At 39.9% G+C, this 25130-nt stretch overlaps 1 protein-coding gene across 7 annotated transcripts in view; it reads right to left on the reverse strand.

Annotated features, from left to right (window-relative positions):
- Positions 1 to 25130, reverse strand: part of GOLGA4 (golgin A4) — a 111429-nt gene that overhangs the window by 25049 nt on the left and 61250 nt on the right. For 5 of the 7 annotated variants that reach the window (XR_012157450.2, XM_073332979.1, XM_073332978.1 and 2 more), the window contains 6 exons: positions 24286 to 24407; positions 21629 to 21759; positions 9531 to 9644; positions 4566 to 4586; positions 4277 to 4345; positions 3430 to 3505 (listed from right to left, as the gene is read on the reverse strand). Coding sequence is in view for 5 of the 7 variants with exons in the window: in XM_073332979.1 (XP_073189080.1) it covers positions 3430 to 3505; positions 4277 to 4345; positions 4566 to 4586; positions 9531 to 9644; positions 21629 to 21759; positions 24286 to 24407 (533 nt within the window). In the remaining 2 variants the exon portion in view is untranslated. Of the gene's footprint in view, positions 1 to 3429; positions 3506 to 4276; positions 4346 to 4559; positions 4587 to 7672; positions 7896 to 9530; positions 9645 to 21628; positions 21760 to 24285; positions 24408 to 25130 lie in introns of those variants that run through there. The other 2 variants (XM_073332980.1, XR_012157451.1) reach the window with 2 other exon arrangements.

The following is a 25130-nucleotide window of genomic DNA, read 5'->3' on the forward strand; positions in this document are numbered from 1 at the left end:
GATTAAAGCTTCTCCCCTGATTACAAATAGTATAGTGACCAGCAGCTCAACTACTATTTAAGTGTCACCAGACCTATAGGCTTTGTTCTTTTTCTGGAGAATCAGGGAGATCACTTTACCCACATCCTATTGGTCTGTATTTAGAATCAACTGCAGACCTTATATGTTGGCAGCATCTTCATCTTCTCATTACAGATATAAAATATTTCTGTCTAGACCTATAAATCACTTTGCTTTCAGATATTTCCCAAAGAAAGTTTACGTTTATATATTAGTGGTAGAAGTTCTCAATCTCAGTGTTGTTACATGCATTAGCAGTATTTTCGTATTCCTTTTCTACTCAAAATTTGCTTTCTACTTAGAGTACTTTTCTTCTCCAATGTAATAGTTTCCTGGCTTTAATCAATTACAGAGCAAGTTACTTATAATGAAAGGAAAGATATGTGCCAGATTGTCTGGATTGTGCCTCTTGTGATCCATTTCAAGCACCATCATCTGTATAAATCTGACTCAGCATTTTTAAAGTATTACTTCATTTGGAGTGAATCCAAAATGTACAACAGCAAAATCCATTCAATTACAGTAACACAATTACCAGTTATGTGTGTTTATGCCATACTGATATAATCATCATTAAAATCAAGTATGTTCAAAGTACAATACATTTTTACACCATGTTGGGGTGCACATTGTGTTACAAACTTTACCTACTAATCAGTAAATCTTTAAAAACTAGATATAAAAAGATTTAAGGGAAACAACAAACATCTATACCAAGAAAGATAAAAGACTAGAAAATAAAACTACAATATATTGTAGACTGAGGATTAGTCTAACCACGATATACCAATATAAGCACTATTACACGAGCATACAAGTTTGGTTGTTTTACTGCTTTAACTATATCCTTTTCTAATCCGATATAGTAATAACAAAGGTGTGCTTAGACCAGACCTAATTCTAGACACAAGCAAGGTCTTTCTTTGGAAATGTCAATCTTATTCAGATTGTTTCTTAACTTTTTTCAGGAGTTTCCCAAATGCTCGACAGAATGGACATTTCAGAAAAATAAGCTTCACAGATCCACAAGGAAAGGAGCAATTTCCACAAAACCCACTAGAAATCATTGATCTCCATATCTAGGACAAAGGAAAAAAACTATATTCTTGAAGAATAATCATTCTTGTCGAGTTACACATCCAAGTCTAATGAGCAGCTCTCAGGAAACCTACAAACAGTTGTGCATTTACCCAGAATGTGAACATATATTTTACAACTTTCCAAAAAGCTAATTACTTCAGATGTATAAAAAAATGTGTGTATTTTTAGTATTACTTCCAATTTAATTGTAAGGAGTTTTGTTTTTTTTTTAAACAAATACAAAAAAAACCCAAAAGGAAGCAGCCAATGCAAAGAACAAGATGTTTATCACAACAATCATTACTCATATTAAGAAAAAGAACGGTGAAGTATATAACTTTATACTTCTACCCTTTGTGTCTGTTCTTAAATTTTGATACAAGAAAGGGCCACTGTATTACCACAAAATCACTGTAACGATTTAAAATCTAATCTGAAGGATGCTTTTTTTGATAATAGAATGTATGAGCCATGCTGTAGCATGGCTTCATTAGCTCATCCACATGAAACAAAATTTAGTGTATTTTTCTCATTATGTCACCAATATAGTTTTAGTTATCACAGCTGAGTGTGACAATGCTTTGAATTATACTCAATGTTTTTTAAAGAAAGAAAATATTTTATGGAAAATGATAGAACATATTAAATTACCTAACGGTGGTTCTCCTCTTCTTCTGACTTTGATCATATCACTCCCTGCAAGTATTTTTTACTGGCTTGCCTGCTGCAAGAAATTCAAACTCCTTGCCTCTACCCTCAAGGCTTGACAAAGATCTCCTACTACCTATATTTCAGCACTTGGCCTTAGAAGGCTTAAATTTTGCCCACTTTTTTGTCTCTAATATTCCCAAACAGGATGTGACTATTACTTCTTACACACTCCAGAAAGTGCTAGGTACTGAATTTTTTCATACCAGCCTCATTTCTTCAGAAGAGTCTCCCCTCTAAAAATTCTTCTTTTCTTCTATTGTTTAGCCTTTAGGTACTGTTCCCCTATTTGTCTGCTCCCACTCTTCTGACCTTTTCTTTGTCTTTGTCATGGTTACTGAGGTTTTTAAGACCCCTATTAGTCTTGATTGCATCCGTCAGGTGACAGGCTTGGCTTCCTACACTTTATGAAGGTTCTATTACTAGAGCTCTGGGCTGCAGCTCCCCTCTTTAACCAACTGCGTTAATCTGACAGGCCCAACTGTGTTTGGCAACTATAATCCTTTTTCTCCAGAAACCTGTGACAGCAGCTAATTAAAGTGACTCAGAGCCAGCTTCTTCAAAATAAAGTAGCATTTAATTAGCAAAAGGAACACAGCATTTAGGAAAACAGGTTAACTCATGGCCTTACCTAAACTTAACCTCTCTATCCATAGTTCAGGTAGGTCCAGCCTACTCCCAGCTCTCTCTTGGGAAACCCAGTCTGCTTGCTATAGTCTCCATGTCTCTCTGTTAAAGTTTTCTTGCCCAACTGTCAGCCCTCACTGACACTCCCTGGCAGACTCTGGCTATCCAATCCCCACCCTTTTCTAGACCTAGGGACCTCTAACGTTTTTGTGTTCCCTCTGATATCTCTTCTCAGCCTTGGTAAAACAGCTGTCACCCGGGCTCGGGCAAACATTCACCTCTTCACCACTATAAACCTGGCTATTACATGTGAGCATTAGTTGGGATGCTCCATAACTAGACCATTATTTTACCTTTTCCGCTTGGTTACTCTAACAATCCCATAGTAAGTAACACCAGAAACACAAAGGCATGCACCATATTCATTCAAAACAACAAAACAACCACAGTATTTTATCTGTCCGAAGTAACCTACGAGATTCCTGAGACACAGCTATGGTTTACTGATTGCACTGCATCATGCATGTGTATAGGGCTAAATAATAAAATGCCACCCCATAATCAGACTATAGATTTACAATCAAATACTTTCAACTTTTTGTGTTTCACTGATTGCTGTGCTTTTTTGTTCTGTTTATTCCTGACTATAGAGAGACATAAAGCTCTCAAAAGCTCTGGTAGAGAGGTTACAAAGCTCTTATAGTGGTGACAAAATAAATATAACTATCACAAAATGTTCATGGAATCATGTGACAGCTCTAGTAAACTCTAATAGGACAAAATACGAGCAAGATTCCACAGTGAATCTAACAGGATCTTGCACAGCCATTATGCAGTTACTAAATGTCACATTAGAAAAAAAGATTAATATCACTTTTTCAAACTTTGCGAAGTGTGACCATTTCTTTTAAAGAGCTATTTTATTTACTACGTGATGAAATATGTTTTCCTTACCTCTGTATGGTGATCCGACAGCTGTGACATACACATTTTTCTCATAACTTTTCAACCTGTCTTTCAGTATATGAATCTAAACAGTCACAAAAGAACAAGTGATGAATATAAACAATTAAAATGAAACATAACTGAAATGACTTTCAGATCTGCAACATGAACATCTCAACCATTCATGTACGTGAGATGCTTTTTTTGTTTGTATAAAAAGAAAACACTAAAAACTGTTTCCATACTGGACTATTCAGGGGTTAAAGAGTACAAAACTATGAAAATTACATTTTAAGGCTAGCTGTTAAACAGCATTTAGCTCTACTGTGGGAGAGAAAAAAAGAATAAATTGCCATGGCTTCAGATGGGACACTAGATGGGGTGGGCCAGTACTCTGAGGTTCTTCCAAGCATTCCCTCTCAAATGTTTATCTGACTGGTTCATGCTCAGGGTCCAACTGATCACCATATGTGGAGTCAGGAAGGAATTTTCCCAAGGTCAGATTGGCAGAGACTTTGGAAGGGTAGGGGGTTCACCTTTCTCTGATGCACTGTGTGTGGGTCACTTGCCAGACCTATCTGAGTTCTTATTTAATCAATTCCCTGCCACTGCAGGGGCCTCAAGCAGTGGTGCATTGCAGTCCCCACTACTGTCTGCCTGTGGCACATAATAGTTTAGCCTGCTGCAGGCTGTAATACTTTGGTTTAATTTGGGTTGGTGGGTTTAGTGCGTGTGTGGCACTGGTGGTAGCCTGTGAGGTACAGGAGGTCAGACTGGATAATCTGGTGGTCCCTTCTGGGTTTCAACTCTATGACTTTATGAACACTATTTCTTCTTATTCAAACAAGACCCCTACCTGCTCCATGAACTCCTGCTCTTTCAACTTTGAATCATTGACAAGAGTTGTCTTCTGTGCTAGCTGTATCTGAAAGAAAAGCCACATATGGGATTCAATCAATCAATCATTGTACATACACTGCACACTTTTGCATTGCAAGTACATTTTTTTCTTGTTAAACTTTTTTTTCCCCCTTTCACCAGTTAATATATGCAATCCTAAAAACAGCATTTCTAATCACAAGCCACTGAGGAGCACAGTATAATCATCTAGATAGCACAATGAACCAATGAAATTCAAACCTTACCTGAAGCTCTGTTATTGTTACCTAGAACAAAAAAGATACAATTAAACAAAATGCTTTTCATTTGCATCTTTAGATATAAAATATAAAACTACAACAATATCTTTCTAAAAGAATTCATGCCAGCATGGAGAATTACACTGGACAAGAATACACAGACGTTAAGAGATAGTAGCAGTCGATTAAGGATTAATCGGTCACCTAATCAGGACTCTGTGTTTGTGACTGCTGAGAGCAATTAGGATAAAAATAACAAAATTACGTATATACTCAAATTTTAAAATAAAGTCCTGTAAATGTACTTCATCACTGTTACATGTATCTAGAATGAGTAATGTAAGTTATGCTTTGAATAACATTGGAAAGCGTATAACCAATTCATTCAGCTATGACCAATTCACCTTTACATGAAAATTAAGTTAATAAGCTAATATGTCCAATCTCTACAAAACAGATACTGTGTAATAATGGTAACTGAATGCTCATAGAATACAGTTAACCTTACTGAGAATACTGTATACACACATGCTATTGATATATTTATATCTAATTATGTAAATTAAATTAGGTCTTTTGGCTTAGAGTTACTCAGGGTGTTACTGGAATCATGCAAAGTAAATTTTCATATGACAATAGCTTCCTTATCCAAAATATTGTTACCTTTGAAAGTTGTAAATTTATGTAGATATGCAAATTATCTGAGGTGGTTACTTCCAATCTTTTTAAATGCTTAGGTTTTTTTCAATTGATAATGCTGTATTAGTTATACATTTTCCATATTGGGTTATATTAAATGTCAGCAACCTTAACTGGGTGTCAACACATTTGTGTGAAATGTATTGTAATTTTTAAAGTACAGATCTTGAAAGGGTAAATCAGGGCAATATATGAAACTGAAGGTTGGTTACTTGTAACTGTAGTTCTTCAAGATGCATATTCACAGTCTCGGGGGATGCGCCAGCCTGTGCAGCTGAGAGGATGAAACCTTTTGGTAGCCATACCCATCAGAGCACCCCGGTGCCCCTCCGACCATCCACCCCCACTGTTCGAGCACGTTCTGAGGGCCTGGTTCTAATAGGGGATGTGGCACCCACTGCTATCTCAGTTACCTTCCACTGCTAAAGTGGAATTCCAAGTAATACTGAAATAAGGACTCCGCAAGAGTGGGGAAGGCAGGCAGGGAGTACAAATACTCATACAAATAAGTAACCTTGGTTTCTTCTCCAAAGGCCCCCTCTGCATATTCCCACTCTTAGGAAGTTTGGCAAGCAGTACATCAGACGGATGCAGGGAGCATCAGTCCTAATTAAAGAATGACGGGAGCACCACTGCCAAACCGTGTGCCAGATCTGGCTGCCAAATCCAATGCATAATGCTTCATAAAAGCGTGAACCAAAATCCACATAGTAGCTTTGCATGTTTCAGTAAAGGAAATATGTTTAATGCATGCTACAGATGCAGCAATTGCTCTAACAGAATGGGCTCTAAGATGAACAAGAAGAGAGAGTGAAGTCTCTCTATAACACTCTTCAATATACTTGTCTAACCCATCCAGACAAAGACTGTGCTGAAAGGGCTTGAACTTCAGAGTTACCCACATATGAGATATATAACTCAGGAGAGGAACTGAAGTTTTTAGTTGTAGCCAGATAATGTAAGAGTGCTCTCTCTGTATCTAAGGAACGTAACCTACAGGGGTATGAGGTTTTGGAAAGAATACTGGTAAATGAATACTTTGATTTACATGAAACTCCAATATCACTTTAGGACAGAATCTGGGATGCAGTCTAAGAATCATCATGTCCTTATAAAAAGCAGAATAATGTGGGTCTGCCATTAAGGTATGTAGATCACTAACCCTTCTAGCACAAGTGATTGCTATCATAAGAGCTGTCTTCACAGAAGATGCAACAAAGAGCAGCTCACTAGAGATTCAAACAGGGGAAACGTAAGTTGCATTAAAATTGGAAGTTCAAATTTCACGGAAGTGCAGTGTCCCATACTTGCAGATCCAAATTCAATAAGCTTTTTAACAAGTTTTTCAGCAACATATGCGAAAAATGGATTTTCCATTACTGAGTGTGACAAACTCTGCTATTGTTGCTAAGTGGATCTTAATGGAGGAGACAGACAAACCCAGTGCTTTCAAGCATAGTAAATATTCTAAAATAAGTTGCATGGGGGCTGAACAAGGGTCAATATTCAGACAGCCACATAACCAATCTTTTCCACTTAAAATTGTATTTTTTCAGCTCTCCTATCCTTCCTTTCAGATCCCTTGGAATTATTTTGGATCCCACTGGCTTGACCAACAAAGCCTCTTGTAACGGAAGGGCCTGAAGTCAACTTTGTCTTTCCTTTTGGCCGAAGGAGTAAATGTGCTGCAGATAGCACAGTGTGCCGTGGAATGACTTTCATCTAGTCATTTCAGGCACCAAACATGCCCACCAGACACCTCTTAAAAACATGCTGCTTTGCACTGGGATCTACCAAAAGGAACGAGTAAGTATTCCTACTCCAAAATAAAACCCTAATCTAAAACTATCCTAACTATAAAACTTTTTAACAATAACTAATCTAAAAAGGCACTTATATTACTACGGATCTGCAAGGTCTGGAGAGATTCATGCTCTTTCACTGCTGCAAGTGAAAGGAACTAAGGCAGCAATAGGCACCACATCCTCTTTTATAGCCATGCTGTCAGAATGTGTGCATACACTAAGGGTGAGGGTGGGAGAGGCGCATGAGCGCTCTGGCACTTCACAGCACTGCAATTTTCTCACTTGAGGGTGTGAAAAAACACCCCCCTGAGCGCAGCAAGTTTCAGCGCTGTAAAACGCCAGTGTAAACGGTGCACCAGCGCTGGGAGCCACGCCTCTCGTGGAGGTGGGTTTTTTAAGAGTGCTGGGAGAGCTCTTTCCCAGCGCTCTGCTGTGACTACACAAGCCACAGTAAAGCGCTGCCGTGGCAGCACTTTAGCATTACCAGTGTAGACTAGCCCTAAAAGGAACTTCTACCAGAAGGTTTCCATGTCTCATCTCCACTTATCAGTACATCCCCAAGACTGGAAATATACAGAGGACACTAGATGACCTTTACGTACTAACTACCTAAGGTTTTCTGTCGTGCCCTCGGATGGAGCGCAGAAGGGAAACAGCTGCTTTCATGGGTCCCTCAGCAAGACAAGATTCCTTAACATTCAGATTGCAGGTGAGAAGTTCCCCTTCTGCATGCCATAAAAAATGTACTTCTGTGTTCCGTATGGAGCTCAAATTCAACAGGAGCAGGAGTTTGCTTGAACAGGCACCTTCTCATTGCTGTTAGAGTTCATTTCTAAAGATTCAAACACCCCAGTTGAAAATTTTAGATGTTGGCTATTGGTGAATAATTATTTTATCTGTCATGTCATGGAATAAAAACAAATGCTATGGCAAAAATATTATACTTACTTTAAAACTAATTATACTATGTGCAAGCTTTGGTTTAGATCTACATTTACGTAGTGTGGGAAGTGTTACAAGAAAGCCATTTATAAATTAGAAGGATGTGAAGAAACAACAGCGAACAAATATCAATTCCTAAAAAGGAGTAGCTTTAACTTACTTGAACCTGAAGATTGAACAGTTTTGTTAACTTAGCAGAAAAAAACAGCAAAAAGGAAAAATGGAATAAGAATATGGATAAGGACAGAAAGAGCAAGAGAAAATGAAGGGTAGTAAGGGTCATAAAATATTTTACTTATACAGGTTCCATTTATTCTAAATGCATCCTGGGGAGTATAAAGCTAACAAAATGTCCACTTAAATTTATGCAAATGTGTACACAATTCATGTGAATTTATGTAAATATATGTGGCCCACTGGCACTGCACAGTTTGCTTACCCAACCCCTCAATGTTGCAAAGGTGCACCATTGCATTAGGTAAACTGCAAAGCTAGTGTCCTAGGAAAGCAATTCCAAAGTGAAAAGAGCTGGGAAGAAAAACAAAGGCAAACAGCCAAACAACTTTTAAACCAAATAGGGGAAAACCACTCCCACCACATACACCTGACAGCCACACAATTCTTTGGGTCAGGGAGTGTGAGAATGGTGTCCTAATAACTAAACATCTGCAAAATAAATGGAGCTCCCTTTACACAAGATCAAAAGGAAGGCATTATAAATATTAATCCGACACATGAAAACAAAAATAATCATCAGTGACCTTAAAATGTCGTCATCTGAATGGGAATAGATCATTATCAAGTGTCATCTGTACAAACAATTGTAGCATTTCTCCATCAAGACAACAACTATGCAATGAAGGTTCATTCTCAATGCATCAGCAAATAACTTATGAATGAACAAATATGTATCAATGTGTGTGTAAATAAAAAGTTCATGTGACATCAGATTGGAGAGATGAACATGAAGTTTGTATACATATTATCAGAAAAGAATTCAGCAGGGATTTTCAAAAGAGCCTAAGGGAGTTAGGTGCCCAGACTCTATTGAACTTCAATGGCATTAGGACCCTTAACTACCTCAGGTTCCTTTAAAAATCCTATCCTTATTCTGCAAGTATTTATAACTTGGATACAATGATTGTATTTACACAGGCACTTTGAAACAGAACCAGACTATTGCTCCTATGGAGGCATTACAATTCCAAATTTCATATAATTAAAATGGGAAAATTTTGCATCCTCTTGAACAAGTTACAAGTGCTTCCAGTGTAAAGTCAATGTATAAAAAAAAAAGGAGCAGAGGGGAAAACACAACCAAAAAGCAAACTATTAAAACAAGATCAAATTAAATATTGCACAACTTGCAGCAAAACAGATTGGTCAAAGAATTCAGAATTGCACAAGAAAGCCAAAACCTGATATATAAACAGAACCCAGGCCAATTAACAGCTACTACAAGGTCTCATGAAAACTGTGACACTAATGCCTAAAGTTACAAGTATAAATATTAATGTCAGCTCACTTCTTCCCTGTGCCTATTCTCCTCATCGGCCAGCTTTTGTTTGTATTCCTTCTGCAATTCCTCCAGCTGTGTTTGCAGCTCATTTACTTTTGCTGTCATTTCTTCTTCACGAGCCTTCAGAATGAAAAATAATTGCATTAATTTACATACTACACAGTTAATGTCTAAACTCTTAAAACCTTCTCACCGGATTATACAAAAAGCACTTAAAAAATAGCTCAGCTTCATATAGAGAGGAAAATAATCAACTTGAAATGCAAAGGCTCTCACTGAAAGTTTAGGACTACTCAATTTATATTACCTTGAAAATGAGGAATGACATTAGGGACTTATCAGCTAATGCGGGCAAAACTTCAATTGTCAAACACAAAAACAATTAGTTAGCTTTTTGAAAATTTTTAGTAAGGATTATACATTTTTAATGAGTAGAAAAAAGGCATTCAAATGATATTCAATACTTCCAGAAGGTGTACAGTAGGTAGATCAATTTAAGCAAATAGAGATTTTGTGAAAGAGACATGTCATGCAAACAAAATTTTCTATCTTCAATTTATTGGCAATGACCGGGGCTTAATCACGTCTTGTCTCCAATATTTTAATTCTCTCTAAGGTTGTACTAAATCTCTGTTCTTGGAACTTCACTGAGGTTCTAATGGTGTGGTCAAGCAATTTTTGATTCAGGAAGTGAGACCATCTGACCTCCTTTCAGACTGCGTGACTCCCTATCCACTGAATTTAATTTAAAATTGCCATCTTCATTTTCAGTGCTCTCTCTCTTTCCTTTCCCTTGCCTTTCTGACCATATAGCCCATTTCTCCACTTGCGCATTCTGCTCCTCCAGTATCAGTCTCTTCTATTCCATCCCAATGACTTTTTCCTGACGGGAAAGGGGTTTTCCTTTTCTGCACCACTTACAAAGCTCCAGACTTTGTCTACGAATTATTGAAGTATTACCCATCAAGCCATGCAATCAAATCTGTTTGTTCCAGTATACAATTGACACTAAACCTCTGTATCTTTCCCTTGCCCCATTACTGCATTTCTTTCCTTTCCTATTGTAATAGTCTTTTTATTTATGCATCACTAAATGTGTGCTGAGCACTTTGCAGATAAGCATAAGAATAATATCTACTTAAATCTTTACTGAATTTGAAACTGAGCGCTTTTGCTGCACCCCATCTTTGTATGTAGTTCATCCTCTTGAGAGTAATCAAACCTTTATATGGAAGTGGTTTTAACTGTAAAGTGTTTTACAGTTCTATGTAGGAAAACATATAAAAATACATTCTACTTTATGACTACCAGTACTCTCCAGCCCCAGAACACATAGTGACTCCTACTTTTCAAAGATAAATGTATTGGGACCCCAAGCAAAGTCACCTTAATTTTTAGCTCAAAAAAGGTCTAAATCAATCTCCCCTTTTCTCCATTAAATCCAGAAGGGACATAAAAATAACCCTTCCCCCTCCAAAGTGGTGACCACATCATAGTTGGGTGTCTTGGTGCGAATGAAATTCCTAAAGATTTTATACCCTTTCATTCTGGGCACTCCACAGGGCTCCTCAAATTTCTGCCCAATAAAATCATAGAAGTCTAGGGATGGAAGAGACCTCAAGAGGTATCTAGTTCAGCAGTACTCAAACTGTGGGTCGGAACCCCAGCATGGGTCATGACCCTGTTTTAATGGGGTCCTCAGGACTGGCGTTAGACTTGTTGGAACCCAGGGCCAAAGCCAAAGCCTGAGCCCCACTGCCCAAGGCTGAAGCCCAAGCCCCAGCCCCACTGCCCCGGGCAGTAGGGCGTGGGCTTCAACACTCGGCAGCAGGACTCAGGCTACAGGCCCCTTGCCTGCGGCTGAAGCCCTCGGGCTTTGGTCCGCCTGCCCCAGGTGGACACGCTCAGGCTTCGGCTTTGCCCCCCCCCCCCCCCGGGGTCATGCAACAAAGTTTGAGAAACTTTTGTGCTGAGAAAGGATTAAGTATATCTACAGTAGCAACTGTTGTCATCGTATTTGCCAAAGACTGAAAAGATAAGCAATATCACTGCGTAGCAGTGAAACAGATCATCCTTATTATGAGTTTCAAAATACTTTTCCTGGCTTGAAAAGCAGAATAAAAGTCTCAAGGTCCTTTGTGTAGTAGTGCACACCCTTAGCTACTAGCCCTAATTTTTGGGGGGGGGGGGCAAGATGTACACAGCAGTAAATCCCATGCTTTGCGCCAGAGTGAGTATCCTGGAAGTCTAAAATTGTCTTGTCATACATATTACAATTCCAACATTAAGATGTCAATAAAGATGCAGTTATAGGACAGTGCAGTATGAATCAGACTATACATTAAGTAAAACTATTTCCATTTCATTAAAGGAACATCTCTCGCTTAGAAAAAAAGATTGGGAATCTTCTGTTCCAGAACTTCTTGATGATTTTAGCTTGTCATCTTAATTAACGGTCATGCCCATAAATCACTTATTTACATCTCAGCAGCATTCAAAATGTTACAAACTATTAATCTGCCTCCAATAAAGATGGTCAGTAAATACAAAGCATTTTATCAATATGGTAGAACCAGGAGTGTATAGTTTAACAGTATTGAGTACTATCAATATTAGATCTGACTGGAAAATGGAATTTTTGTCCCACTGAAAATTTAAGGATCAGAAAAAAGCTGTCCCATTTCCAAACAAAAAGTAAAAACCTCAAAGTTATCCACAGGATAGAAATTTTTTTTAAATAAAAAGATTCCATTTGGCTTGCGAGCTTCCTGCCTGGAAGACAGAAAATAAAGTTGACAAGAGCCTTCCAGGCAGGCAGCTGATGTGTTATCGTTTTGATTTTTCCAAATAAAAATGGATTTTCAAAAAACCTGAAATTTTTCTAGAGAAAATTCTGATTTTGCAAAAAGGGCATTTTCCTTCAGGAAGCCATTCTGATGGAAAATTCCCACCCAGCTCTAACCAATATGCTTAGTACTTTACAAAACAGAGACATGGGGTGAAATTTTAAAAAGCACTTAAGTGACTTAGAAGCCTAAGTCCCATTGACTTTCAATAAGATTTAAGCTCCTAACAGCTTGAGTCACTTTTGAAAACGCACTTATACTTGTAAGGGCTTGTCTTCACTGCAGCATTAACTCACGTTATAACTTAAGTTCTGTCTACACACAAAACCCCCTTAGCTTGAGTGTGGTGGTGCTTTTAATTCAAGCTGACTAACTTGTAAGGGGACACAGTCTACAGCTAGGGTTGGTAAAACACATATCAGCTGCTAACACAATCACTCTGCAATCCAATGAGTCTGTGTACTTCGTGGTAATTTGCAGTGTGGCTGAACTAGGCTTACTGAGAGGAGTTAAATCAAGTTATCTATGCTTGATTTAACACTGCAGTGAAGACATCACCTGAGAGCTTCTCCCATTGGCTAGTTAATCCACCTCCCTGAGAGGTGATAGCTATATCAAGGGAAGAAGCTCTCCTGTCGACACAGAACTGTCTACACGGGGTGGAGGTGGAAATTAAGATGGTATAACTGCAACGCCTAGGGGTGTGGATATTTCACACCTCTGAGCGACGTATTTATACCAGTGTAGGTCTGTAGTATAGACCTGGCTTAAGTCATTTATATACTTTTGAAAATCGTCTCTACCATGTGGATGTGCAATATAAGAGAGACTACTTCATACACAAACCACGTTGGATGGCCAGATCAGGGTTGCCAATTTTGGTTGGATGTATTCCTGGAGGTTTTATCACATGATAATCTTCAATTAAAGCTTAACCTTTAATTCCTGGGGACTCCAGGACACTCCTGGACAGTTGGCAACCCTAGGCCAGATGGAGGTTAACATCTCAGAGTGGTATGGCATGTGTGTGTGTTTGTTGTACTATAATGCTGACAAAGTACAGAAGATTACTACTTAGTGGCTTCACAAAGATGTTTTAAGGAGAGATTTCAATAAATACAGTTTAGCTGACTTGTGCACAGTACGAGGACGCCCCAGGTGTAAGGGGCAGCAGGGAAAAATGCATGGATACTTGATTCAGAGGAATAAAACAGAAGCAGTTAAGAGGGAGGAAAGGAACTGTCCATGCAAAGGAAGTGAGGTTGGCTGGGTTCAGGAATAAGAAAAAAAAAAAAAAAAAAAAAAAAGAGTTAAGAATGGGATTATATGATGGTGTTGGCTGCAACAGTAGGGGACCAGGAGGTCCCTTCCAGTCCTATGTAGTCAGGGACAGAGTGTGCAGAACTTGAAGCCTGAAATTGGTATAAAAGACAAGAGAAAACCCATGAAAGGATTCCAAGAATAGACTGAGGCTATGTCTACACTATGTACCTTTTAGCGACACAGCTGTGCCGCTACAGCCGTGCTGCTAAAAGGTGCGCAATGTACCAGCTCTTTGTTGGCAGGAGAGAGCTCTCCCACCAACAAAAAACTTCCACCCCCAACGAGCTCTCTTGCCGACAAAGCGCAGTTCATACCAGCGCTTTTCGTCGGTAAAACTCTCGCTATTCGGGGGATATGCGTGCTTTTCCACACCCTGAATGACAAAAGTTTTACCGACGAAAGTCCAGTGTAGACAAAGCCTGACACACAGAACAATCTGTATTACAATATGTAACCCACTAACCCGCCACCCCTTTTTCTTCTATGACTGCAGAAGTGTTAATGGGCCACTCCACCTTGAATGGTCCCTCAGACCATGCACTAACTACAGTAAAAGCTGTGCTATCTGGCACTTCAGCAACTGGAAAGCTCCATAAACCGGCATTTCTGATCTTCACTGAAATTCCGGTTTATAGTCTGGTTGATGCGGGGCTGGCAGAGGGGTGTGGTGTGGAACAGGGTGTGGGGCATAGGCTCTGGGAGGGAGTTTGGGTGCGGGAGGGAGCTCGGGACAGGGGATTGGGGCATGGAAGAGGGTGGGGGTGCCGAATTTGAGGGCCACTCACCTTGAGCGGCTCCCTGCAAGCGGCGACCTGTCCCGGCTACTCCTAGGTGGAGGCACGGCAGGCAGCTCTGCGTGCTGACCCCACCCCATGTGCTAGTTATATCTTGATTTTAGTAAAGTTTTTTATACTGTCTCACATGACCATCTCATAAACAAACTAGGGAAATGCAATCTAGATGGAGCTACAATAAGGTCGGTGCAAAACGGGTTGGAAAACCGTTCCCAGGGAGTAGTTATCAGTGGTTCACAGTCATGCTGGAAGGGCATAATAAGTGGGGTCCTGCAGGGATCAGTTCTGGGTCCAGTTCTGTTCAATATCTTCATCAATGATTTAGATAATGGTATAGAGAGTACAGTTATAAAGTTTGTGGATGATACCAAGTTCGGAGGGTTGCAAGTGCTTTGGAAGATAGGATTAAAATTCAAAATGATCTGGACAAACTGGAGAAAGGGTCTGAAGTAAAAAGGATGAAATTCAATAAGGACAAATGCAAAGTGCTCCATTTAGGAAGGAACAATCAGTTGCACACAAACAAAATGGGAAATGACTGCCTAGGAAGGAGTACTGGAAAGGGATCTGGGGGTCATAGTGGACCATAAGCTAAATATGAGTCAACAGTGTAATGCCATTGCAAAAAAAGCAGACATCATTCTGGTATGTGTTAGCAGGAGTGTTGAAAATAAGACACAAGAAAATTCTTCCGCGCTGATTAGGCCTGAACTGGAATATTGTGTCCAGCGCTGGACGCCACATTTCAAGAAAGATGTGGACAAACTGGAGAAAGTCCAGAGAAGAGCGACAAAAAATGATTAATGGTCTAGAAAACATGACCTATGAGGGAAGATTGAAAAAACTGGGTTTGTTCAGTCTGGAAAAGAGAAGACTCAGAGTGGCCATGATAACGGTTTTCAAGTACATAAAAAGTTGTTACAAGGAGGGAGAAAAATTGTTTTTCTTAACCTCTGAGGATAAAACAAGAAGCAATGGGCTTAAATTGCAGCAAGGAAGGTTTAGGTTGGACATTAGGAAAAAATTCCTAACTGTCAGAGTGGTTAAGCACTGGAATAAGTTGTCTAGGTAGGTGGTGGAACCTCCATCACTGGGGATTTTTAACAACAGGTTAGACAAACACCTGTCAAGAATGGTCTAGATAATACTTAGTACTGCCATAAGTGCAGGGGACTGGACTAGATGATCTCTTGAGGTCCCTTCCAGTCCTATGATTCTATGATTGGCTGGGAACTGCAGCCAATGGGAGCTGAGGGGGCAGCAGCGGGCACAGCTGCTTAGCTGCTGCTTAACCGTGTTTTGACCATGGAGCAGCCAGGACAGGTCACCACTTGCGGTGAGCCGCCTGAAGTGAGTACCTCTCCCCATCCAGCACGCCCTCCCACATCGCAATCCGCTGTCCCGAGTCCCCTCCCGCACCTAAACTCCCTCCCAGAACCCGTGCCTCAACCCCCAGTTCCACACCCAAACTCCCTCCCTCTTAGTTAACCAGCATTTTTCACTTACTGGCTTACATTCCCCCAACATGTCAGATAAAACAGATTTTACTGTACTTATGTTAATCTATCTGTTCCACCGTGCACTTAGGTGTGACGCTCAGAGTACCTTTCCCAGGCCTGAACAAGAGCTCTGTGTGGCTTGAAAGCTTGTCTCTCTCACCAACAGAAGTTGGTCCAATAAAAGATATGACCTCACCCACCCTGTCACACACAACAAAAGCATTTTCTTTTTTTTTGGTAGCAGCATTGTGAACAGAATGCAGTGGGGCACGGTGACAAACTGGAAGCCAGAGAGAGACAGGTTACAGTAATCTAGACCAGAGATAACCAAGGAATGGACTAAGCATTAGCTGCAGAGATGGAAAGGAAAGAATATATTTTAGAGAGGTTACCAACAAACAAAAAAACAATAACAATGGACAGGATCTGGCAACAGTTTGTATACGGGAGAAAAATGAGAGCAAATCTTCAATGATAACAATTTACCAAGACTAAACTCTAGGCAAGATTGCAAATCATAAACTGTGATGTACACTTTGTGGTTATGTCTCTGTATGCCAGTAAATAAATTTTGCCCCAGCCCTGCACCCTCCATTTTTTCCCTCACACTCCAAAGCAACTTGTCTTCTCTGATGAGAGGAGCATCTCCATATTTAAAGCAATTAACAGTATGGCAATGGAAAGTGCAGAGTTGCGCCAAGCAGCATACAACTGGGAGCAAAGGCAAGAAAAAAAACGGTCTTAGGGTCAGAGAAATTGTATGGCTGAAAGAAACTGAGGTTGAAGTGGAGTGATGGTGGCTCTTTCGAATGGCTAAACGTTTTCAAAGTATCTTTGCTCTTTCAACAAGAGATAAAATAGAGCACACTGGGGCTATCTTAATTCTAAAATTAAGCTAGCAGCAGTGATCAGAAATTTCTGGAAGGGAAAAGAAGATGCTGCAAATATTTAAGCCTATTTTATTTAATAAAGGGCAACGATCAAGTTTACAGCTCCAATTTTATCTACTCTCACATAGCTATAATCTCTGGGGTCTGTGCACCAGACTTAAAAAACAAAAAACAACCACCCCCCACCCTCCCGTCCCCCCAAAAAATACCGATATAAACTAGCCTTCTGCTGCTGAAAGTTATAAAACACACATCTCACTGAATAGCTACTGCTTATGCATACGCTTACAATATTTTTTCCTCAGTACTGCCTAATAACACAGCAGAGGTAGAACAAAGTCAATGCCGCACCCTCCAACTCTGAGCTGTGCTTTTACTGATTAATCTCAACTCACTGGATTCACCATAGATCCAGCTACATTAACTGATATAGTCTTTGTTTCATACTGAATTTGTATTCATACAAACAGTACATGAAGCAATACTAAGGGTCCTGAAGCCAAATTTACAGAAAACATACTACACCACATCTTAATAAACTCTGAAAAATTGGCTGGAATAGTATACCTGTAAATTATGAAATTGTATCCATCCCCAGCTGTACCTAATAAAGTAGCATTGAAGAGATGCTAAAGCTGGAGTTTCTTTGGCAACAGACTGAGCATTTGTCTTCAGAGGGAAACTGACCAGCACAGCTAAAGTGGAATAATGTATTCAGCTATACCTGTCCCAGTATAACTCCCCCATGCGGACACTATTCCAGAATAAAAACGATTTTATTCCAGAAAAATTAACGGAGTAATTATTCCAGAATAAAGTCACTTTTATTCCACAATAGATAGCGTCCACACAGGAGAGTTAAACGAGAATAGCTATAATGGAATAATTATTCTACAACAGCTGGTCAGTTTCTACATGTAGACAAACCAAAGAAGAGTGGAGGACAAAGGTACACAATGAGGAAGAGTGAAAAAAGATGAGGGATAAGCAATGAAGAAGAAAATGGAGGACTAGAGCAGGGATGTGGGCCTCAGACCTCTGTAGAATATCACGTGACGAAACGAAGATAGCATTATTTCCTCATATTCAGTCAATCAATGGCATTTTCCCTGTACAATATAGTTTAGGGAGTATTTTATGACACGGCAGGTTTTAAGAACATCTACTTCACAAAACTCGGCTTAAAACTCCAATGTTGTGCCTCCCCCCCAGTTCTTGGTTGACCAACGGCTAAGAAAATCCTGACCAAATCTGCTGCAGAGAAAGCAGCAGGAAGTTGGCACTGCAATTTAGCTTTGTCTCTGGCGTCTCCTCAAATGTCTTGGAGTTCCAAACCTTTGGGCCCAGTCAGTACTACCAAGAGGGGGACTTTGGTTCTAATGCATGCCACAGCACCTGCACTATAGTCTCACCGTTCTGTAGAGCACTGGCTGTACTTTGGCAATATATAAACCAAATTCTATTCTGATTTCATAATGATGAAATATGAAGATATCAATAAAATTGTAATTTCCCAAATCTTAACCACAAAGCCTGCACTGCATGCACATGGGGGGAATTATGACAAATGAAAGATTACACACTTTAAACGAGATCCTTCATTTTTAACTCATACATAAATCTAGATTAACCTAACTCTAGTGCAACATTCAATTTTTCCTCTAATGAGATATTTTAGTTTGTGTTTTGAAGATCACAGAACACAAATTATAGATTACCATTGACTTGTAAATCCTCTCAATTGGGCGACTTTCATAAACCCTTTATCACACAGTATTTCTCATTAAAGATAAGGAGACACCTGATAAAAAATGCCAGAATAAAAAGTAAATAAAATCATATAAAGTTTAGTAGACTGATCTATTTCTTTGTCTTCTATAATGTCCAGATGTCAAATTACAATCTTTACTGAGATTACTAAATTTCTCTAACTAGTTTTAAAAAGGTAATCACAGATTTATATAGGCAGAAGCACACATAATAGTTTTACAGTATATAGTTCATAAGCAGTAAACAATATAACTTATTTAGTCTTTATACCATAACATGTATAGCTGTTAAAGAACACTGCACATTTTTATACTGCAAGAAACTTGATATGAAATTTGTTGCTCAAACCATAAAGGGGTACTTGAAGGGGCAATAATGGATAGCCATTTTCTCCCTATTAAAGTTAATGTTGATAGCTATATTTCCTATTCCGAGAAGAGATCTTAAGAGTCGACACATTCCCCACCTAATATTTTGCTGAGCTATGATTGCTTTTTAAAAAGTAATCTAAGAAGCAAGATAGCAAACACTTTATTACTTGCTTCTAATAAAGTAATGGAAGCTAACTTCACAGTGCTAAATACAACAAAACCATGCTGCCTGGAAGTGAGGGTGTTAAGATCTGGAACATGTAGAGACAAACAGTTTTCTGTAATTTTCTCTAACATCTGCTCTGTTGTATACACTAGAGGTACTCATCATTACTTATCAGACTATAAAATTCATGAAAAAGAAGAGATGGGTATGTAAAATTCATGTTTGCAGTGTTGTAGCCGTGTTGGTCCCAGAATATTAGAGAGACAAGATGGGAGAGTTACTATCTTTTACTGGACCAACTTCGGTTGGTGAAAGAGACAAGCTTTCGAGCTACACAAAGCTCTTCATATATTTCATTTATTTCAATTGCACAGCAATCAAAATAGTGTAAATACCAAAACATGATAGGAACAAGGCATATCAGAAACCTGAAATTTTAACAAAAGGAATTTTAAAAACATTGAGGAAGCTCTACGCAGACTTTGAAAGGTAGAGCCCTAGTCACAAAAAGTTATACAAAAACTTAGGGTTAGAAGGGACTGCAAGGGTCATCTAGTCTAACCCCCTGACAAGATGCAGGATTTGTTGTGTCTAAACCATACAAGAGAGTGGATGAAAAAAAAAGGTGGGAATACGCCCAAAACACAGAAATTAGAATTATGACAAAAAGGGGTTAACTTTATTGTTATAAATTAGGAAATTAAATCAGGGAAAGTGATTCTGGGCCAAATTCTACCCTGCCTTACACACTTGGCCCATCCACTGAACTCTTCAGGATGTATGAGGTATAAAACCAGAATACGGTCTTCTGCCCTTAGATTCCTTTCTATTTTTAAAATAGAACATAGCCCTCTTAACTTTGTCTGATATGCAGTCCTTCACATTGGTCACTGAAGGAACACTGAAGGGACAAAACCATTTACTTTTTTTAATTGCTACTATGCAACCAACACCATCTTTGATTATTAAACTTGAATCCTTTTAAAACCTCAGGCTACTTCATGCTATTTGTTTACTTTCTGCATTTCATTTTGGAAACTGCTCTTACATTCAGATGCGTGTGCAGATCTTTACATCTAAAAAGTGTAGGCCTGGCTTGACATGAATAAGTAAACACAGGTAGGCCTCATTTTTTGGATGACAGGATTAGAGAGGGGACTAGATCAGCAGGCTGAAAACAGAAAGTTTGTGCCAAGATAAGTAAATAGGTCACTAAGCTAAAAGACAATGTCTGAGCTAGCTAAGATAAGGGTGTGTGGGGGAGGGGGGGTGGACACGGGACACACCGAGGGAACCATTTACTAAGTCCAAGAACACAGACAGCAGTGGACAGAGTATGTTGTACAGGGATTGGTTCCTGTAAAATAACCAAACCAGTCTCAAAACAAGTAATGCAATGTATAGTGAATGTGAGTGTGATGTGTATATAAACTAAGGGGATTTCTGTGTAGCCTTGGATGTGTATTATGTCTGGTACCCACCTACTATGCTTGAGCCTGTTCATCTCAAAAGTAGGTTGATTGTATACCAATAAAGAAACCTCAGTGACAAGTTTGGAGTTGAGCTGAGTGGATAAGGTCTTGGAGGCTATTGAGTGGATAAGCTGTCAGAAACCACCCCAACACTAAGCAGAGCCCTGATTAACTTACTTGGGCTCCGGATTTTATGGACTTCGCTGCCGGATCAAGATCTCAGTTGAGCACTAAAAGCAAACTAGCCTTATTTGTGTGTATAGCCAGCTTCATTTTGGGATTCTCTCGGACTAGCAAAATGCAGAAGCATTTTAAGTGCAAACACTGCAGGGCAGAGGTGGCCAACCTGTGGCTTTGGAGCCACATGCGGCTCTTCAGAAGTGAATATGCGGCTCCTTGTATAGGCACCGACTCTGGGGCTGGAGCTACAGGCACCAACTTTCCAGTGTGCTGGGAAGTGCTCACTGCTCAACCCCTGGCTCTGCCACAGGCCCTGCCCCCACTCCACCCCTTTCCGCCCCCTCCCCTGAGCCTGCCGTGCCCTCGCTCCTCTCTCCTCCGCCCCCAGAGCCTCCTGCACGCCACGAAACAGCTGATCAGGAGGTGAGGGGAAGGAGGGGGAAGGCGCTGATCAGTGGGGCTGCCGGTGGGTCAGAGGCGCTGGGAGTGGAGGAGAGTGGGGAGCTGATGGGGGTCCGCTGATGTATTAATGTGGCTCTTTGGCAATGTACATTGGTAAATTCTGGCTCCTTCTCAGGCTCAGGTTGACCACCCCTGCTGCAGGGGAATATTTAGATCTAAACAAAAAAATTTAATCTGAATTATTAAACCCATAAGAAGCATTTATATAATAATGTGTTTTTAAAAATCTCCTATAAAGATTAAAATTTTTGCCTAAAAGAACCCATTGGGAAGTTTAAAAAACAGAATTATACTGAAATGTAGTGAATCACATCACTCTCAAGAAAGATACCTCAAGGATTTCTTCATACTTTTTTACAGTTCTTTTTAGATCGTCATCTTTTTCAGCAATTTTTCTATGCAACTGTGTTGTCTCTGCATGATGGGTTTCTATCAGTTCAGTTTCCACATCCTGGGCTTTACCTGTTTTTTAAAAAAGTCAAGAAATATCACAACTGAGTAGGTAGCTATATTTTAACAAATAAAAAACAACATCACATTATGACCAAGATTAAAAAGTAAGATTTGAAGTCACTTCTGTAAAGGTGTATGAGAAGGAAAAAAATCTTTCAAGAGGCAAAAATCAAGGAAGTCAAACAATTCATGCTATATATGGTCTAAAAGTAGGGTGTCTCTTTTTTCCAGCCTGAGTGCCGAACAGATTTCAAGAAGGTGAAAGGTCATAATACTTAGCAGCAGATTCAATGCTACTATACTATGTAGGTTTTTATACCATACACATGATCATAGTAACTGAGTGTCATCCAGCTGTGCATTAAGCAACGTGACTATCTGTTGCATGTTTGTTCTCTCATCCTTGGAGTGTCTTTGTTTTGATAAGGGATTTTTTTTTTAAAATATACATGTATTTATGTTAGAGACGGCAAAGTCAAAGAAGTGTGCTTTGCATTTGAATCAAAAGGCAGCGAGGTTTGTGATGGTCCTCAGGAAGTTCATTCCACAGTCCAGGACTGGCCCCGAGAAAGTTGTCTCACAAAGATGAAATTTACCTTTGTTGAAGAGTTCCTCTGTTCCAGGGAATGAAGTTGTTGACATGCTCTTTATCTCAGGACTTTAGGTGGTCTTAAAGCTATCCTGGACCTAGGCCATGGAGAGCCTTGAAGATAAGGACTGAGACCTTGAACTTGACTTGATATTCTATGTGAAGTCAGCATATAGAGCAGAGGATAGGTTTGTTGTGCTCGCAGCAGCCTGTATTGCTGAGAAGCACTGCAGTATTATGTACTAGTTGGGAGTTTCCTAAGCACAGCAGTCTTTGTGCCCAGGTATATCTGATTGTTCTAGTCCAGCCAAGAGGTGATGAAGGCAAGAATAAGTGAGGCCAGGTCTTTATCCACCAGGATGGAACAGATTTTCCTAGCCAACCAGAGACGGTCAAAAGTGTTACCCCGAATGTTGCTATACAAGACCTTACCATCAGGAAAGAATCCAGAAGCATTCCTAAACTAAAGACTTGGTTGACCAATTTTGAGTGTGTACCTTCAACCAAAGGAGACTGCACCATAGCTGCAAACTCTTCAAAATACTTTCCTCTGCCCACCGCCTCACTGATGTCTTGCTTGTTCAGCCAGTTGTTCTATATTCATGAGCTATCTTGTCCGAACACTGGATTATCTCGGTGGTACTGGAGAAGAATCAGCAGAGCTGCATGACTCACCTACCTCGTGCTGGCATTTGAGTCCATTTTGTAAGACCAGTTCAACTTGTGGGTGCATGTAAATGTTGAAAAGAACTAGAGAGACAACTGATCCCTCTGAGACTCCACAAGTGAATGGTCTAGTGGAGGTGGAGTTTCCCATCACTACTCATTGGGTGTCTCCCTCTAGGGATACACCCAACCATTTTAGCATATTACCCTGGACCCTTGTCACCTCTCTTGGATAGGACACCAGTATCTCACTGAAGTGCTGAATGCTAGAGAGAGGTACAAGAGGATAAGAACAGATGTCTAACCTCTATCCATTGACAGGAGATCATCCATGAGTGCCCCTGTAGCAGTTTTAGTTCCATGTCTTGGCCTGAATCTAGAGCCCTATTCTGCCAGGATGAGGGAGCAGAAAACATCTGCAATTCCCTGTCTCAATTCCCCAGGTACAGGGGCATCTCTAGCAAGCACAGAGCCAAAATAACCAATTCCTATGCCTCCCCCTTCCCCTCACAGTTTTAGGCACAGGGGCAGGCAAAGTGTAGATGAAGAAGCATGTTGTGCTTCAGCTATTCCCAGCTGACATATGATCCTTTTGGGACCATTTTCAGCTGGCACAAGTTAGACTGACTCTCAGGGCTAAAAGCTGCAGGGTGCAGCTCAGGGAATGTATTTCCAATTCATAATCAAATATACATTTTCTTAAACAATTGCCATCAAAGACTACAGTCAGACACCCTTGTCTAATGCTTGTTATAAGTGTGTTGTGCTGAAAACACAAATTTTAAAATGCAAACTCACCAACCAAATACATTTACTGTACTTTGACTTTCCTCTCATGTAACAGGTTACAAATCATCTCACGTACCTACAATTTACCTGTAGACATTCCTAAAAAGTTAGGTGTCTTACACACTGGCAGGTGCAGAAATCCACAGCAACAGCTAGGGAACCCAGTCTCTGGGTATAAGAAAGAACAGATGCAAAAGTACAAAGTTTCCAGTGTGCATCTTACAAGCTTTACAATTGCTCCCTAGGCAAGAATAATATTCCCTACTGCGGAAGAAGTTTTTTTTCCCCTGACCTGGTTTTCCTGACCTGGTAGCCCTCTAGGCAGGGCTAACTTCATACAACAATGGCTACTACCCAGATCTGTGACTCTTCCTCCTCTATGATACCCATATGAAACTGACCCCACAAAAGTTAACCTGAAATTGACAAATGTATTTGTAACAGACAACAAAACAACAAATCCATACAGATAACAACAACATTTCACTTACTGATAGTTTCACGTACAGCTGTTTCCAATTCCCTCTCCTTTTGAGCCAGCTGAGTATTAAACTCCCTCATCAACTGCTTTAAGGTGGAGTTGTGCTTTAGTTCATTATCTTCCTGTTCAATTCTGTACAACAGAACAAAAATAGTCAAGAAATTCATTACTGATCTGAAGCGTATGAAGGAAAGACCAAAGGTAGTTTAGTAGTCTCTCCAAGACTCTTACTTAAGCATGGTTTTGCATTGAGGGGAAGGTTGGCTCTGGGATTAATTCCCTGGGGCCCAGGGAGGCTATTTGCTCCTTTCCTATGGGATGCACCTGGAAGACCCAGGTGTTCTGCCAAGATGGAAGAGACCAATAAAAATGAGTCATGGAACTTTTGCTCAGGGAAGATCAACATACTAATGTTCTGTATGTAGACAGCGTTATTAGACAAAACCTGGGTTGAGAAACTGTTAGGGCTCTCAACAGTATACCATGTTTTTCTGACACACAAGCACACACACACACACAGAGGTTTTGGTTTTTTTAAAAATCAGCTTGTACCTCCTTCTTTGAAGTTCACTGCCTGAATTTTCAACTCGATTTTGGGTACAACCTAAGGCACCTTAAAGGTGGGCAACCTTTTAGAAGGTAGGGGAAGCATTCAAAAATCACATTACTTTTGCAAATTTAGGCCCATAGTTGTACTCGGCCTAAATCTTCTTAAGTATCATGTTTTCTTAACCTCCTTTCCCCATTCTCCATTCTGAGGACATGAAAACTGTGTGTATATTTTAAGATGTGTATTGAGAGGCACTTGTTACTCCTGGGGGAATTCTGCGCTACAGCACACATGCATAATTAATG

The sequence above is a fragment of the Lepidochelys kempii genome, chromosome 2, assembly GCF_965140285.1.
Source record: "Lepidochelys kempii isolate rLepKem1 chromosome 2, rLepKem1.hap1, whole genome shotgun sequence".
NCBI classification, from domain to species: domain Eukaryota; kingdom Metazoa; phylum Chordata; order Testudines; family Cheloniidae; genus Lepidochelys; species Lepidochelys kempii.